The sequence below is a fragment of the Ornithodoros turicata genome, chromosome 4, assembly GCF_037126465.1.
Source record: "Ornithodoros turicata isolate Travis chromosome 4, ASM3712646v1, whole genome shotgun sequence".
In the NCBI taxonomy this organism is placed as follows: Eukaryota; Metazoa; Arthropoda; class Arachnida; order Ixodida; family Argasidae; genus Ornithodoros; species Ornithodoros turicata.
In genome coordinates, this window is record NC_088204.1 from 83,164,701 (window position 1) to 83,181,814 (window position 17,114).

At 45.3% G+C, this 17,114-nt stretch overlaps 1 protein-coding gene across 1 annotated transcript; it reads right to left on the reverse strand.

Moving 5' to 3' along the window:
- Positions 1–794: 794 nt before the first annotated feature.
- On the reverse strand, positions 795–12,781 carry LOC135392186 (GTP-binding protein Rhes-like). Its single transcript, XM_064622886.1, has 3 exons — positions 12,687–12,781; positions 3,099–3,312; positions 795–3,039 (listed from the first exon to the last, which is right to left on the reverse strand). The coding sequence occupies exons 2-3, from the start codon at positions 3,276–3,278 to the stop codon at positions 2,536–2,538; spliced, it is 684 nt and encodes a 227-aa protein (XP_064478956.1). The 5' UTR covers positions 3,279–3,312; positions 12,687–12,781; the 3' UTR covers positions 795–2,535.
- Between the last annotated feature and the right edge of the window lie 4,333 nt (positions 12,782–17,114).

Sequence of the window (17,114 nt, forward strand, 5' to 3'; positions counted from 1 at the left end):
TGCCATCAAAGAATTACGCGGGTCATCCAGATTGCCGTGGATGCCGGCCGCGTTGTTCAAGGTAATCCCACATTGGGTTTTTTAAGAAGATTAAGATCAATAAGATTTTCAATTGGGTTCAAACTTTTGGGAGACCCGTATGACCGTGCGCGTTGTGCAAATTCCGCTACTTCCTGTTCACTATATGGCCTTTGGCACGCCCAAAGGCAATCGCCCCTTTTTGCCATTCGATAGCGTCTACTTTGCGTCCCATAGTGCAAACCAGTTCACTGACACCGCAGCTGTTAAAGCCTGTCCCACAATTCCAACGTCATCCTCGTTGAACACCTGTAGCACCGTCGTGCCTGTAGTTACCACCGCCTTCAGGACGCCGAGTGGCTTTCATTTCTTGTTTTTTCTTTCTTTTTCTTTTTTTTCGGTGACCTCGAGCATTATTCGTCTTTTGTTTGTAAAGAAAATTTATTTTATTATTTGTCTTTTCTTGACTCGAATTCGAAGCTCTCGCTTTGGTGGAAGAGAAAACCAGGCTGGTGCAAAGTGTGTTACACCTAATAAGATAATCACTTCTCCAAGAGTGTTTTGTCGTGCTGCGCATAACTTAGTGTTCAGAATCATAGTCACTGGTTGCGGATAAACGCCCATTTCGAGTCATTTCATTTCTAATGGAATTCCCTCGAGAAGCTGTCCCGTGGAGCATCCGTGGAAAAGTACGGGGATTTCCTGGATGCGTACATTACAATCGAAAGGAAAACGTGTCGGTCGAGGTGCAAATGAACACAAAACTTTGCCAAAAGAAATGTTGAGTCATTTTATTAGCGAAGGAAGTTCACCGAAAGCAAGGTGACCGATAGTTATTTTTAAAAACACCTTCACGAATGTGTGACAAAAACCCACATGGAACCTCCAAAAACAGTACAAACATTACATCGCATTTCTGTACATGACATAAAAATACCAGTCACGTCAAGACATATAGATCAACGAGGGAACTCGATAAAGCTTCATGCAAAAATCCTGTCCACGTTTGTCAAGCCACATCTTGGTGTAATCATGGATGGTCCTTTAAGTCTCGATCACTGGTACATCGTTGAAGGTATTGACAAATGGGAGGCTCGTTTTGACATTCTTTTCATATTTCCTGTCAGTGTAGCAAAGCAGATTTGCAGCCTATCAATGAACGACAGTGATCACGGACGGTACAAAAATGTTCAACACTGATTTTTTTTTTTTTTGCATCAGTGGGTGTTTATTATTGCATCGCATTTAGGCAATTGATGTCGATTGTGGGATAATTTTTGCGTCCTAGTTATTATCTCGATAGAGAGACATCACAAGAAGGAACAGCCAGGTATAATAATTGTTTTCGTATCAATTATCTGTCAGTGTAGAGAAGAAAGTCAATCGCCGATACATAATTAGTACGCTTTCATTTCAAGTGATCCGGGTTCTTGCATTACGTGTTCGTGCGTTTTGTATCAACGTGACATTATTGTACTATGGGAGCGTTGGTAGGATGACTTGGAGATTTTTATCAGGCTCGTAGTCTTACGGTGTCTGGCTGAGAGGTACACGACAATGGACGACAGAAGGTACCGGAGGTACGCACACCTTAATCACAGTATTTCTTCTTTAATGTTTGCACAGCAGAGGACGCATTCTGGTCATCTCTTGAGCAGAACCTTTTCTCTGCCAGTGTAGTCTATATCATGATACCTTATTATAGCTGGAAATCCAAGCATCATCTCCGAAGCAACCTTCTGGGAATAACCTTAGGACGGCAATTTTGAGGCCGTTCATCGCGACAAGTTTCGAACATAGTCGCTATTGGTATGGCTCCCAGTGTGTCTACATCAGAATGGATCTGTTTGTTACTTGATGTGGAACATCTTAATCAATGAAGAAAAGGCTCGTTTGTTTTCTGTTTGCTTTAAAAGGTCCAAAGATAATGGTGTAGACGTATCGCAGCAATTTAACGAGGGACACAACACACAAGAAGACAAGACAGGATGACTGCAAACTCGCAAATGGAGAATTTGACAGGGAACGGCGGAAGTGAGGGTGGGGAGAGTTCTGTGGGAAGGCTGGTGTCTGCGATATATGTACACCATCATGTTACCCCGTATGTCTACAGTGTTGTCCAAAGATAAATTTCGCTAAAATTTATCAAAATCGTTATATCCTCGCCTAACACGAGATAAGCTCTACAATAGCACCATTTTATCGAGAACAAGCGCAGCAATACGGCGTCTCATTCAGAACATTGCTCAGAAGGTTTTTCCTTCTATACAACACAAACAAGCTGTCCTTTACACTATTGCTTCCCGAAGACACACACTACTGTTCTGATAATCCTTGCAGAAAGCAAGAAAAATTGAAATCTTTGGTGTCCCTGGAAATCGTTCTGCACTTCTGACGTCCATCATATAATCTTGGAACACCGTTGTTGAGTTTCCTGCTGATCACGCAGTGGAGTTGAGAACAATTCGGTAAAGAAGCATCACAGGATACGCTGTTGCTCTCAAGGACAGCAGTCATCTACGACACCGCGCAGCTGTTCCTCTTGAGCAACGTCTTATCCTTGATACTAGGGCTGGTTGGATACACTGGCAGCGATTTTCTTCTTTTATTTATCATGGCTGGATTGAGGTCGCACGGGATCTTAGCCTGAACCATTAGTTGTTGAAAAATGTTGACAATTCTTGTATTCTCTTTGGCTGATGCTTCGACAAATCCGTGTTCCCAATCTATGGTGATGACCGTTTCTGCGACTTCACGTCGGACCCTTCGGTCACTGTCCAGGTCGACTTTGTTGCCGACGACCACGACGGGTACGCGACCTGAGCGAAGTTCGACAATCTGGTCGTGAATTTGACGGACTTGTTCGAAGGATTCGGCGTCGTCGATGGCGTACACAAGGATGATGGCGTCTGCGGTGTTGATGGCGAGACGTCTCATGGCTGGGAAAGGGTAACTCCCACTCGTGTCCACGATGTCAAGGGTTAAGGAGGATCCATTCACTTCGTATTCACCAGTGTGAAACTGAAACGAACACTTGATCTGGTACTGATACCAGAGTACTTTGACGCCGAGTTACATACCTCTTCCACAGTTGCGAAGTAGTCCACAGGAAATTCATCGTACAGGAACTGGTGTACAATCGCAGTTTTTCCAACGCGTGCAGCTCCCAGGACCACCAATTTGTATTGGTCTTTAAGGTTCTGTACAATGACGTCTTCCTGGGCGGCTGAAAGGGTTGCCAACTGACTGGAGCTCGGCATCGCAGCTCTTCTTCTCGAAACAGATCTGAAATACCTAATGGAGTTCCACAAATGTATCAATTTTCCTAAAAGGAGTTGTTGCTTAAAAGAGTAGTCTTACATCACAATAGCTTTTAGTAAATTAAAATTGAAAATTACGGGTAAGACTGTGTGACTCGTAAGGTACGGCGGCAAAACTAAACATTGCGTGTGTCTAAAACTACCACGAGGGTGTCATTCAATCTATTGCTCCACAGACGAAATCGTTCTGGACAGGTCCTGGTCACAGCAAAGGTCAAAGCACACGTTACCTTAAAGATGACCCGTTTGCTGTGTCTGTGCGACGTTTTGCGAGTCTTTCGACCCCGGTAATTATTTTTATCCGATAACCTCGCAGTTTTGTACATGGGGCCTCGTGCTGTTGACCACTTCCAAAGATGCGACTTTTCCTTGAAACGCCTTGAACCGCCGGCAAAAAGGGCGGCGGCTATACGAGTTGCTTTTAGTACAACGTACGTAACAGAGAGCGTTCTGTTCTGGCCGTGCGCAGAACCTTCAACGCTATTCCTGACGTACGCTATCGTATCATAACAGAAAGAGAGCACCAACGCTCTCTGTGACGTACGCGCCTTTGCGTACGTTGTACTAAAACTCCCTAATACAGGAAGACTCTAGAGAACGATGCCCTCAATGGGATTCTCCTATCCCAGAGAGTGACCGCCCGTGCGCAGCTATCCGTTGGTCATGGCAGTCACGTGGGATAACAAACGGGCCGATGGAGGTAACAACAAGGTATATCTAAACTGGTAGCGAAAACAAGCGAAAATACTAAATCAGACCCATCGTCAAGGCTACCATCATGAGGCGCGAGCGATCCTGGGTGTTGACAGTAGAGGTACGATCGTAAACACAAAAACTTTAGAACGTGGGCATGGGTTGTGTGCGTACTAATAGGTTATTCATAATTTCAACAGGAAAAAACTTTCTGTTGCCCCACTCGTGCCGAAATCATCTACCACCCGAGTACGTTTGCGTACGTCACAGTGGCCGGGCGTGTTTATCCGTGCATTGTAATGCGGAGTTCCTATAGGCATTTGCGAAGAGTGAAAAGAAGCACGCAGGGTGCGCCGGTTCACCAGAAAGAGGGAAAAAGCACGGGTAAAGCTATGGTGTGACGTCATATGCACGCCACCTATACTTTTTGGGTTAAACAGGTAGCGACGTTGACATCTCGGAGCTGTAATCCAAGATTAACACGTGTGAACTGATGAATACAATGCTGTTGCCCTGTTGCTGGCCCCGCGAAAAAAAATTCACGGGACGAGCGGCCATGATAGCGTGAGTGTTAGCAGGAATCAGCTGTGCACCAACGATGTCATGTTTTGTTGCAATGGCCACTCATTGAATAAATGCAAACGTCTAATCACTGCGTGTGCGTATTGCTCTAGGTAAGAAATGGAGCTTAAGTGAACCTTCCTCGTTTCTATGTGATATCACGGTGCCCTTCTGTTTGGAGTTGTCAAGATATGTGATAACTATACAGGGTGTTTCAAAAAACGTGTCATTCGAACTTTATAAAAAAACGGGGCGACGGAAAAATACGGGGTAAACGGCATTTGTGTGGCAACTGAATTTGCCACCTTGAAAAAATATTTTCATTTGATTTTAATTGAAATAAATTGAATTTCTTTAATTGAACTCCAAAATTTCCCAAGTCAACCTAACGTTTTTTTTACAGAATTAGAGAGCCCGTAGCGAACTTAGTCAGATCCACTAAGAAATCCGCTCGATATTGCAAATAGAACTGCCCAAAAAAAGTCCCGAAATTGAGGCTTCCAAGTTTCGGGTATTCAACGGCGCACCAAATCAGACGCAAAGATTCGTGGAGAGGGGGACATGATCCTGCCCCCATGAAAGATAGAAGGTCGAAAAAACACAAGGCGGGAAAAAAGGGGCGGAATCATTTTCGTTTGCCGCTTATCAACGTATGGTGGAATGTCACCTGCATTGTTATCTGCGCGTCTTGTGTTGCACGCCGGTCCGGTGATAAACTGTTCTAGCTTCATGGGGGCAGGAGCATGTCCTGCCCTCCGCGCATTTTTCCGACTGATTTGGTGCGCTGTTGAATACCCGAAACTCTGAAGCCTCAACTTCGGGACTTTTTTTGGGCAGTACCCTTTGCAATATCGAGCGGATTTCTTGGTGGATCTGACTAAGTTCGCTACAGGCTCTCTAATTCTGTAAAAAAAACGTTAGGTTGGGTTGGGAAATTTTGTAGTTCAATTAAAGAAATCCAATTTATGTTAATTAAAATCAAATTAAAATATTTTTGCAAGATGGCAAATTCAGTTGCCACACAAGTGCCCTTTACCCCGTATTTTTCCGTCACCCCGTTTTTTTATAAAGTCCGAATGACACGTTTTTTGAAACACCCTGTATGTACTTCGTATTGATATGTTTCATTCAACCTGATACGATTTACTTTTTCTGTGTTCTCGTCTGGTACTGTTGCACGGGTGAGGAAAAGGGAATACAACGCAAACGAAGTGCGCTAACGAAATCGTGCCATAGCCAATTATGCACTACTTATTATTCATACTGCTGACGTCACCTCTGACGCGCAACGGATGGATGGCGCTGACCGTCTCTATCATGGCGTCATTCTGAAGACACAGTTGCGCTACCTGTTTAGATATACCTTGGTAACAACGTCTAGCGAGAGTATGCACGACCCTTTCGAGTGCGTGCAGAATTGAGTAGTGCTATCGGTATCACATATCAACCGTGAATCATATCTATCTGTACGAAGTGTCTGTCGTTTAATAGAAACAGATGGTGCCCGTCATCTCTAATTTCTTCCAATAGACGCTGTACATCTGCGTACTGTCGCATACGATGTACTACAGGTTGTTCGTCTGGCCATATAACCCACCTGTTATAACGGAATCTATTTTGCTCTGCTAGTTTTTAATAAAACATTCTGTAAGGAATAAAAAAACACCCTATATATACTGACTGCCGCGATCTCTCTATTGCCTGCTGCTGCTTCCGACAAAGCACACGTGTCCACGGAACACAGAATTCTTTCATGTGACAGACAGCGTCTACATTTCATATTCTCTGGATTCTTTCGTAAATCTTGCATATTTGGATAAATATATATGTTGTATAACAATGTCAGGTTGCAAAACGCGTCACCAACGGCGTCATTGTTAAAACGTTATCGCCGTCAGCAATGTTATTTGTATAGTCTTGTGTCGAAAGAGTGCCGTCGAACCAGACGCGTTTTAATGGTAGAACGGTCAGTCTGTTGTTGTTACCATCTTTGCGCAAATGGTGTGACGCAATACCTGGTTGGCATTCAGGGGCTAGGGTGGAAAGATGGGGTCCCATCAGGCGAAAAAATGAACTGGGAAGTCAACTGGTACCAAACTGGTGGCAACAGGAAAGTGAGGTGGTACCGGTTCAAGCTGGCCTGGTGGAAACAGGGCACTGAATGGTACCAGTTCAAGCTGGGCTGGTGGCAACTGGACACCACGGGGTACTAGACCAAGCTGGACTGGCCGTAATTCAACGCTGAAATAGTACCAGTTCAAGCTCGACCAGCTGACACGTTTGGGGGAAGCTCCGGTTTCGGTACGGGGATAGGTTTGTAAAAATGTCTACGAATACTGCGAGACGGAGTTATGGGAACAATCGGAAAGTAACTATATAGTAGAAAAAGCATATTTCAATTTTTTGTAAGGTTCGATAGTGTGAACAAAAGCTAATTTGAAGTTGTTATATTTGCGCTCGCTGTCGCCATCGCCTGTTGTGGAAATTTCTCGGTTTTGACTTTTCGCGTTCGTCTCAGCATGCCTGAAGTGAGGTTTTTGCCCCATAGGGACCTAAAAGGGGCGCGCTGCTCCGTTGGTCTTGGGCGTGTGCAATACCATTGATCACGTACACCAACAATACCCTCTGTCTGATCGTAGAGGCCATCAGGCAACAGCGGGAAATTGAAACTTGGCTCCTTCGCAACCCCTATAATCCAGTCACCCAAGGAGAATTAGGGAGATGAACGTACGCATTTCCAGAAGCACGATTAAAATCCCGCTTCATTGACGACTAATCCATAAACCCCACAGCACATTGGTAACTTGAATGTTGAGATATCTCCGATATTCTTGCCTACGTAGCAAATAGATCCAAAGTATAAATCGAATAGATGGCACGTACAGCCCAAACGCGAAAAACCTACTCCAATGGAACGGCATCATTAGAAAGGAAATGATCTTGACGAAGAAGAAACCCGGAGCTCACAAAGCACGAAAAAACGGAACCTTTCTACGAACAAGAAAGATGGACCAACATGTATCCTATGTAATACTGAAACCAGTCGGTTGACACGAGGCGATGAAAAAGAGCAAGCCCCACCGACAACAGAGAAGATGGAAGCCAAGCTCACCACAGTATCCGTGCAACAATTAACCCGTCCAAGCAAACCCCTGGAAACCAAAACGGGAATCCGCAACCAGGACAAAGAGCCATGCCAGGTAACCGGAGCGCCTGGCGATTCAGAAAGCATGGAGTCAAAAGGGAGTGAAATGATGCTCGGACACGAAGGGGTGTTTATGATGAGGTTTCTCCAGACTACGCGATGGTGCAGCCTTGTACCTTTATTCGTTGGTTCAGATTATCGACACACATCTGCAAATAATGGAAAAAGAGATCAACAAGCCCGTGTCTGACATAGCCAAATCAGTTGTATCCCTGCAGAGGACATTTTCTTTTCGCAAGTCCTGGCTCTACCAAGAAAGTTAGCATCGTTGGTGCACCTCCATATATGTATAAAGGCCATCTCATATGTACATAGCCACAGTGACGAATATGGTCGTCATGTGTATACAATCACAGTTGTATAGTCATATATGTACAGTCCCATAGTCATGCAACCATATATACATTGTATCTTGTGCATTATAACTAATTCCAACTAGTGTATTAGTGCGTATTAATATTAGTATTAGTACTCGTAGTGTGCTCTATGGTATGAGTCGTCTAATAAATTTTCTCAAACACCAGAAAGTACACCTTGGAAAGTACACAACATTACGCACCGAGGAACAGGTACTGCAACTTTACAAGCAAGCTGGTGCCTAGCTAGCTGGTGTCTTCTTGTGTTCATAGAGATGCCTTTTTTTGATAATGGCAATTGACAGTCGGATCGCCCGTTTCAATCGGGAGTTAAGAAAACACCCTTACGAGTGGAGTAACCCGAGTGAGCGAGCCGTGATTTGAACGGGCGGTGAGTGAGCATGAGTGAGCGGGCCGAGAAGTGAATGGGTAGTGAGTGAGCGTGACTGAGCGAGTCAAGAGCTGAGCGGCCAGTGACTGAGCGTGAGTCTGGAGCTGAGTGAGCAGTGGGACTATGAACGGAGTAGTGAGCGGCCCATTTGCATACGCTCACTAATGAAATAAACATCTTAACTTTTTAATTTTACTTCGCAGGCTTGCAGAACCTCCGTTTTACGCGTCGAGACCTTCAGCGAAAAATATTGCACGAAAAAAAACGCGTCGACACTTAGTGCTCTTTCTGAGTAATTAATTGGTTTCGGTTTACATATTTCTTGAGCGGAGCAGTGCAGCAATGCGCTCTTTGGATCAGCTACTCCGGCTGTCAATTTCGTGTTCATCCGCTCGGTTGACACACGGGGGTGATGAAAGATAAGGAACACCCGTAAGACCGCAAGACGCTTAGCGGGCGGTGAGTGAGCGTGAATGAGCGAGCCGAGAGCTGAGCGGACGGTCATTGATCGTGAGTGAACGAGCTCAGAACTGGGCGGGTCGTGAATGAACTTGAGTGAGCGAACCAAGAGCTGAGCGGACGGTGAATGAGCGTGAGTGAGCGAGCTGAGAACAGGGCGGGTGGTGAGTGAACTTGACTGAGCCAGCCGAGAGCTGAGCGGACTGTGAGTGAGCGTGAATGAGCAAACCGAGAGCTGAGCAGACGGTGAATGAGCATGAGTGAGCGAGCCGAGAACTGGGTGGGTGGTGAGTGAACTTGAGTGAGCGAAGGTCAAAACTGCCGAGGTCTGATTGTGTCACAGGAGAGGGAGGGGTGTGCTCTTTTTTGGCACACCACAGAAAACATCCCTCACATGTCTTCACTGGGATGTACCACGGTAACCACCAGGATTATTGGCGTGCGCAGGATGGCATTACGTAGGCATCGGTGGAGATTTGTTGGCATTGGGGATGAGTGGGGGGGGGGGGGGGTCCTTTGCGCTTTCTTTCGTGGATCAAACAGGTCACCCTGTTTGAAAAAAGGACGTGATATGTAACGGTAACAGGTCGTCTCGAGAGAGACGCTCTTGCACATGCACTGGTAAATAAACCCCGCCCCTGAAAGCCCTGGTGATAAAATATGTATATCTACTTCTCTGTTTTTCGTTCATATGGAAGCCACACACTCTGCTCTCCGCCCGAGACAACACATAATCTATTACTGCCATAATTTCGTTTTTGGTGCCTATAAATAAAGACCTTCCTCAATATCCGGGGTATACTAATTATGTTAGTTGAGGTCTGCGCTCAGTGCACGAGCAGCTTTTTGGTTTTCATTATGGTTTGATTTCATCCCAATGTTCCCTGAGGTGGACATCATTTTCGCTGCAGCCGCTGCGTTAAAGCAGCCTAAATTATACCATTATTATCCTGAGTGTACGAGCGCAGAGCTGATGTTTGGCTGCGCTCACCTTGGTCATATGAGTGGATAGCTGCGTTTCCATGAATGCGACGAAAACGTATCGTATCGACTTATCGCAACAAAGTAATCTCGGGATCCTCGTTTAAAATGTACATGGTGGTTCTTCCTCGTGTCCTTGACATGGTTACACGCGGATTTATGCGTATGTAAGTACATCAATGTGGGACATTAGAGCGGGACATAAAAAAGCACACAACACAAGCATATGTTTTATTGCGCTCCAGATTAGTCTTGATCAGATGCGGGCTGGCGGCAGCCAACGTGAACGACGTTTTCCAGATAGCGAAAAACTTTCCATCTTGAAGGAGGAAAGCTTCGATGCCGTTTATGCGAAATAATGATTTTGCGCAGCGGTTCCAGAACATAGCTGTAGCTCTGACCCAAGCGAGAAGGAAAGGGCCCTGTTTAGCCTCCTCTCCCAAAGGAGCCCCGGATAAGCCCGGGATGCGCCCGGCGTGCCCTCTCTCCCGCTTCCAAGAGAGAGAAACACTTTCTTTTCCCAGTACTATCAATATCCTCTCTATCCCAGCGAAAAGTACATCCATATTCCTCATCACCAAAAATCCGATGTTTTTACGAGAGAACTGTCCTTCGCTTCATATAGGCAATGCGGCATGTGTCTTGCTTAGAGTCACTAGCGTTGCTTAGAGCCACTGGCGGTTTACGGCGTTACACAAATACGTTTTATTCCATGCAAACATTTCTATGAGAAGCAGCCGCGGCGCGTCGTGACCTCGACGTGTCGACGTCAAGAAAGAATAATGTCAAAGGTAGTCTCGATCAATACAGACGCCTGTTGCGACATCCCGTTTTTCTCCCACTTTAGATGAGGGGAAAAAAAACTGAGTTGTTTTGAGGGCTTCTTGCTTGCTCGAAGCAATATTTGGAAGCCAAGTTTCTAATTATTTTTGTAGCGCATCTCGTGTGATAGTTTTGTGAAATGAGCATCGAACGCGGTGTGATGACATCCGAAATCCCTGTCTCCGTGTATAACTCTGAAAATATACTCTTTCCGCGATAACCTAACGAACAAAACCCAAGTAGGAGGGAACCCTCAAATGTGGCATTCCCGAACGAACATACGGGGTGTTTGTTTGCTCTAACAGGTCCAGAAATTTGATTTAAAGCGAGCGATAAAAGAGAAACGAGCTCTACATTTCAGCTACTTGACTAAGAAACAGGTGCTACTATAGTGAAGCAGTACCTGTTTCTTACTCAAGTAGCAGAAAAGTACCACTCGCTTTTCTTTTATCACTCGCTTTAAACATAATTTCTGGACACGTTAGAGCAAACACCCTGTATGTTGCGAGGGCCACAAAATGAATGAACTTTTGCCCCGCGACGGTGTCCACATGTATTGCCTCCCCCAAAGAACACGCTGCATCTGACCTCGTCCTGGCGATGGAGCAAAACTAAGACCCAAGTCGGTAAAATCCTTCAGGAAGAACGGTACGGCCAACACAGATATAAGTTGCCTACGGAAGCTGCTTTGCAAAAAAAAAAAAAAAAAAAAAAACACTGAAGAAGTATACAGGTTGCCACGCGATATTTCTTCTATCTCGTAAGGGAGCTTTCGGATGACGAAAGAGAGCCTTTTCCTAAATCATAACTACGATGAGTCACCCTTCGTCAACCGTCCTATAAATATGATCGAGAGGCAATACTAAATATCCAGAGCGATTCTACTTAGGACGACAACGTGTTCTACACAGCATTTCAACGCAGACTACTGTAGCGAAAAGAAAAAAAAAAGCTTTTAATCTTAATCGTTAGCTGACGCTTAAAATCTTTCAAGAACATAGTTGTGGCTCAGAACCTCAGAACTACACTGGTATGATTGTCATCTGAAAGGACACTGCATCAGTATCGAAAGAAAATATTTTCCGACAAGCATATCATCCAAGCGCACCAAAATCTATTGCCAGTCTATTCACGTTCACCCAAATATGATTACGGTAGGATCTTTCGCGTAAAATGCTTTTCGGGTAGAAAAAATCGGAAGCTATTTTTAAATGAGTAATCCGGGTGTTATCGATTTATTACTTGTGTTTACTATCCGCTCGCAGTTAAAGTATGTATATAGTATATTGGTCAAACATACATAGCTCGCGATTTATTGAGACAAGCACAATGCTCATGCCATAACAACAGATGTACTTGGCATACTTTATTGCCGCACTCCAATGATATCTACGTCACGCACACGTTACGTGGTACAACCTGATACGTGATTCGAATTCAGGGAGAAATCGGATTTAATGTGAATTGGTCCCGAACTGGTTCGGGAGGGGAGAATCGGATTCAACCCGAAAAAGGTTATACAGCGAATATAATGTGTTTCACCGCACATTTCCGGCATCGTTTATGGGCAGAAGAGATCATACGCTTTTGGTTTGCTGCTTTCGTTTGCGCAAACGCCACAGTTCCGATGCGTTTGTACAATTGTTACCGATAAAAGGCACTTTCCATATGGAGCTCAAGCACAACTACTAGCTACGAACTGTATAGGATATGTTTTTACGAAATGAAAAAGACAATGTTTTGTGGCTTTGCACGGCGACGTTGGCTCGCTCGAGCTTTGCAGCAGCAAATGCGAAACCCGAACATCCAACCGCGCTCCGATTCGCGTGGCATGCACAAAAACCCTGCTAAAATTGGAGAGAAAGCGCGTGTCAACTTACCACTAGGAGTAAGCAGACGATCCTTTATTGACTGCGTACCTCCATCACAAGCAAAACAAGAACCGTTCTCTGCGCTTCTGAGCTCGGCATGCCGGCCGCCGTTATAAGAGGAGCGCGACGGGCGCGCCACGGTGATACTGTCGCCAGCGCCACTCGATCGGAGATTCCGCGAACTACCCGATTCCGGAAAATTTCTCTTTGTGCTAACCCTTTTTGTCGTTGCTGTATTTTCTGCTGTCTCGGCTTTCTTTTTGAATCACTTTGCTCCTGCATTTTGAAGGTTTCTATTTTGAAAAGGCACTTTAAATGTGTCTTTGTAATGCTTTATCGTTATGTGTTCCTCTACGCACTCTTTAATAGAAACATAAGACATGCAAAATACAGGAAGTGGTTCCCTCGCTTTTGATGCGGTTCAAATCTGTGCGTGGTGTGCCATAACAAGCCCCACTCTCGATGTAACACAGCTTCGTGCAGAAACAATTACACTATGTGTCGTCTCGTTGGTGCATGTGCAAACGAAACAACCAATAGAAAGAGGTCTGTCCTAAAGCTTCGTGAGCAGCTCTTCCATCAATGTTGCTAGAATGCTAACCAAGAGCCCCTTGGAGGCTGTGTGCCCTCTCCTGGAAAACAATCCTACCGCTTATGTGTTCCCGCTTTTTTCCATATCATGGAGGGCCACCTTAGCTCGCAAAAATGAGCGCTTCAAGGTGGTTAACAACATCGCATTGTATTGAACGCCAGAGCAAACATGAGAGTAACGCGTCAAGAAGCGGATGATTATTTTGTTTGTGCTTTTCACGCTACCATGGTGCAGCGCGTTGTTGACCAACTGTCGCTCATAATGGTAAACAACGACGTGTGCAGAACCAGCCTCAATGTCAACGGCCCTTATTGAGTTGTTTGCTGAATAAAAAAAGAGCGCGTCGAAACTCCCAGGAACAACCTCCCCGGGCGCTTCGCGGAACCTCCAATATTATGCTCCTCATTTCATTGGGCGACCCAGTCACATGGCTGGTGCCGTCGTCTGCAATCGTCCCGTCTCTTGTTCAAGTCACCGCTGTGGTTTCGCGTAATTTCTTGGCCACAACCGTCTCCTCTTACTTGAAAATTTGCAATTGCAGTCAACGTTTAATGGCTATAGATACATGATCGATAATGACGTCATGATAAATGACATGGCCGATAAATGTGACAGATGTTGCGCTGCATTAGAAGGTTCAAGTGAAGTGTCAACATTGGTCCGTTCATGTGTGACGTTTGGGTTCATCGCAGGAAACTTGTCAGCCCTCCATATTTAATGACGACATAACTGATCTTCGGCATCCTTTACGACAGTTTTGCGGCGTTATCTTTGCAGGCATATATTACTCGTGTCATGTTCCGTCTCGTACTAATTGTGTTGCGGAAAGGAATACGTGCATTTCAAGTCTTGGTCGTATTCAGCGAACATTTATCGCAATAACCCTCTATGACTGGCGGGTTGAATTTTGTCCAATTACTCGGTCATGGAACATAAAGGGTGGAGTTAAGAGCGTCGTCGCCCATGTCCTCTATGGCTGCAGAGTTTGAGTGAGTCAAGACTCGGCTGCCCTTTTCGAACTTTGCGAAAGAAAGTGAGGACAGAAAGAGGAGAACATATATGGCGAATGATGACTCACCAAAATGGTAGAGCACTTTTACCGAAGGCATTCAACACCATCGAAGACACTTGTTCCTTCTCAGTCCAGACGTAAACCCTCTTGGCTGTGAAAATACCCTATTCTGGGTCTTCAGCTTGTCGTTATCCCATAACGGTGCTGCTGCTGAAAGAGCTCACCATTATCGGCCTCACAGAGGTGGCCAACGTGACGACGTCCTGGGCCGACATATGTCTGAGGAAAAACCTCAGTCAGTCTGGACGCTAACCACTCAGCCACAACATCACTTGGGCCAGCCTATATGAAATTGCCCATTGGAATCCCATTCAAATCATTTCAAAATCCAGCCACGGTTTCCCATTCACTTATTTCTTAATCGCGGGGGATGTTACGCAATCAGTATAAATGATATTTTTTCTCAACTCAAAATGACTCCTTTATTGCGAGACAACATATTGCCACACACTGGTCCCACCTCTGGACTGACGCTTTTATTTATTTATATATTTCTTCTTGACCTTCGCGCTTCAATGACACCTTTGACGGCTACCCGTTTGCCATCTTCCATTCTCCGGTCATCCGTAGTGGCTTTTAGTGCATATCACTCATCTTATCGAGTTATAGAACCTGCCTAAATCGAAACGCGTATAGATACTTCAAGTGGAGGCTAAAAGTTAGGAGTAGTTTCATGAACAAGTTTGAATCATGTAGAGTGCAACGAGTTCCCTAGGTAAAGATGAAATGATTGTATACATCAGCTGTTCCCCACGTGAAATGTTGTTTGAAAGTGGCAATCTACTGGAAAATACTTGTGCCCCTGGCGAACACACGTTCTGTTATTGCACTTTGGTGTGAAATGTTGGGGAAACGGAACACAGGTTATCAACAAACGTTATGAAGTCAAGGCAGCACTGTATGGAATGCGTGCTAAACGATACTATAGGAGACACTTTTTGTGATCTCGGCTGGTGATGAACGACTCTCTGCTAGCTTTACAGTGAGCCTTTGTTTGCTTTTCCAGTCTCGTTAATTGTGTCTTCCTTTGCCGTGGGACTGAGGCCCATCACCAGAGTTGCCACTTGAGCGATTTTATTGCTAAATTTAGCGACTTTTTCTCGTATACTGGGTTTAGCGACCTTTTTAGAGACTTCCTCCAGCATATCATGCGATTTTTAGCGACAGCGAAAAAATTGGTTGGCGTAGTAAAGAATGACGTCCATCTGAGAGAACGTGGAAGAAAGAAACGACTGAAATTGAACGCTTCTGGTTGGTGTGCGTGCGTCACCCTGGCTGTCCGTGGACGGAAAAGGGTGAGGTCTAGTGTTGGACATAAACGAAACTCCTCCGCAGGCAATTCACTCAACTGCTCACGCGCGCTGCACCTGCATAATGCTATTTTGTGTCCGAAGAACCTTTCAAGTAAAGTAACTCAGCCACTGCGAGTTACATTTCAGGCTGGAGAACTTGGTTATTAACTTAGTTACATTTTTCGCACAGTAACTTAACTTGTAACGAGTTCTTTTTTTTTTTTTTTTTGGCGGGTAACTTCTCAATCTATGCTATTAGGTTTCAAAGTCAGTGCAAAGTTCTGTGGTGGCGGTGGTGAAGATGAAAACTGCTCGCCGTGGTTGGTCACGCTGAAAGCGGGCAGCATCACGAAAGACGCGTTGCGCTCAAGTTTCGCTAGGGCGACTGAAGCGCCAGGTTGACCCCTGGTGACAGAAAGCGGCAAAGTACGGCCGCACCATTGCCACACATTGCGTCGCACGTTGCAGGTGCTTGCGAATGCAAATAAGGATGGATTCCGCGCAATGCATCCGTGCCGAAACGGAAGCACAAATCGGCACGGTGTTCTCAACTTTCTCGTAGACGTAGAACAAGCGATACATCACGTGGCGAGAGAAGTAAACGGAATAGTATGTCGTCTACTACGAGCGGCCGGATTATGCTGCAGCGCCTTCCACCCACAGATTTAGAGCGCCACCTGGCCCAACGCAATACGGGTTCTACATGGTAATTCAAACTCGAAATAGCACCAACCAGGGTCCACCAAAAGACGTTTCTTCAGGGGGGACTAAAATGGTCAAGGGACATGGCTTTTACACTAGCAGCCGGTCGTTTTGAGGTCAGACCGAACGCCTGCTAGTATAAAAGCAGCCTAACCTTTACCATTTTAGTCACCCTGAAGAAGAAGCCGAACATCGGGCTTTTGGTGAACCTTGGTTGGTGCTATTTCCAGTCTGAATCACTATGACCCACCCAGACACATTTACGTTCAAAGGTTTTACGGGGTTTTATATACTCACGACCAACTGTATCTTGTAGAATTGGTCGTTGTATTCACTGTCGTGCTGTTTACCTGAAAGCAATTCTCTCACTGTCCAATGACACCCCTTGCGTGCTCAAAAATGAAAACATTTGTGACACAACGTTTTCATCATGTGGATTTTTTCCCCTACTACAGCGGATACTGCGCTGTCAATGGCGTACACCTCTACATGATTAGTACTATCACAGCCCCGTTGTTTTGGTACATTTTCGAGTTGGTCATGCGTTGCAGTCAGCACTCCCAGTACCACGCGGTGTACCCACTTCATGCAGGTGTACTTACGATTTTTACATTTTCTCAAAAGGGACTGATTGTTTCGCATTGTTCCCCATTGCTGCCTTTTCCTTCAATGATTTCTTTATTCCCTGGAAGTAGTCTGCACCGCACAATAATGCCACCACTAAGGCAGCTTTCCTGCAGTATCCGCCTTTGGACGTGTGATTCTTATTGAGTTGAGTC

What these genes read in the sequence shown, in the direction of transcription:
- LOC135392186 (XM_064622886.1), bottom strand. Translation starts at nt 3,278, where the DNA reads ATGCCGAGCTCCAGTCAGTTGGCAACCCTTTCAGCCGCCCAGGAAGAC. An exon ending in ACTTCGCAACTGTGGAAGAG is followed by an intron (nt 3,040 to 3,098) that starts GTATGTAACTCG and finishes TGTTCGTTTCAG; the next exon opens with TTTCACACTGGTGAATACGA.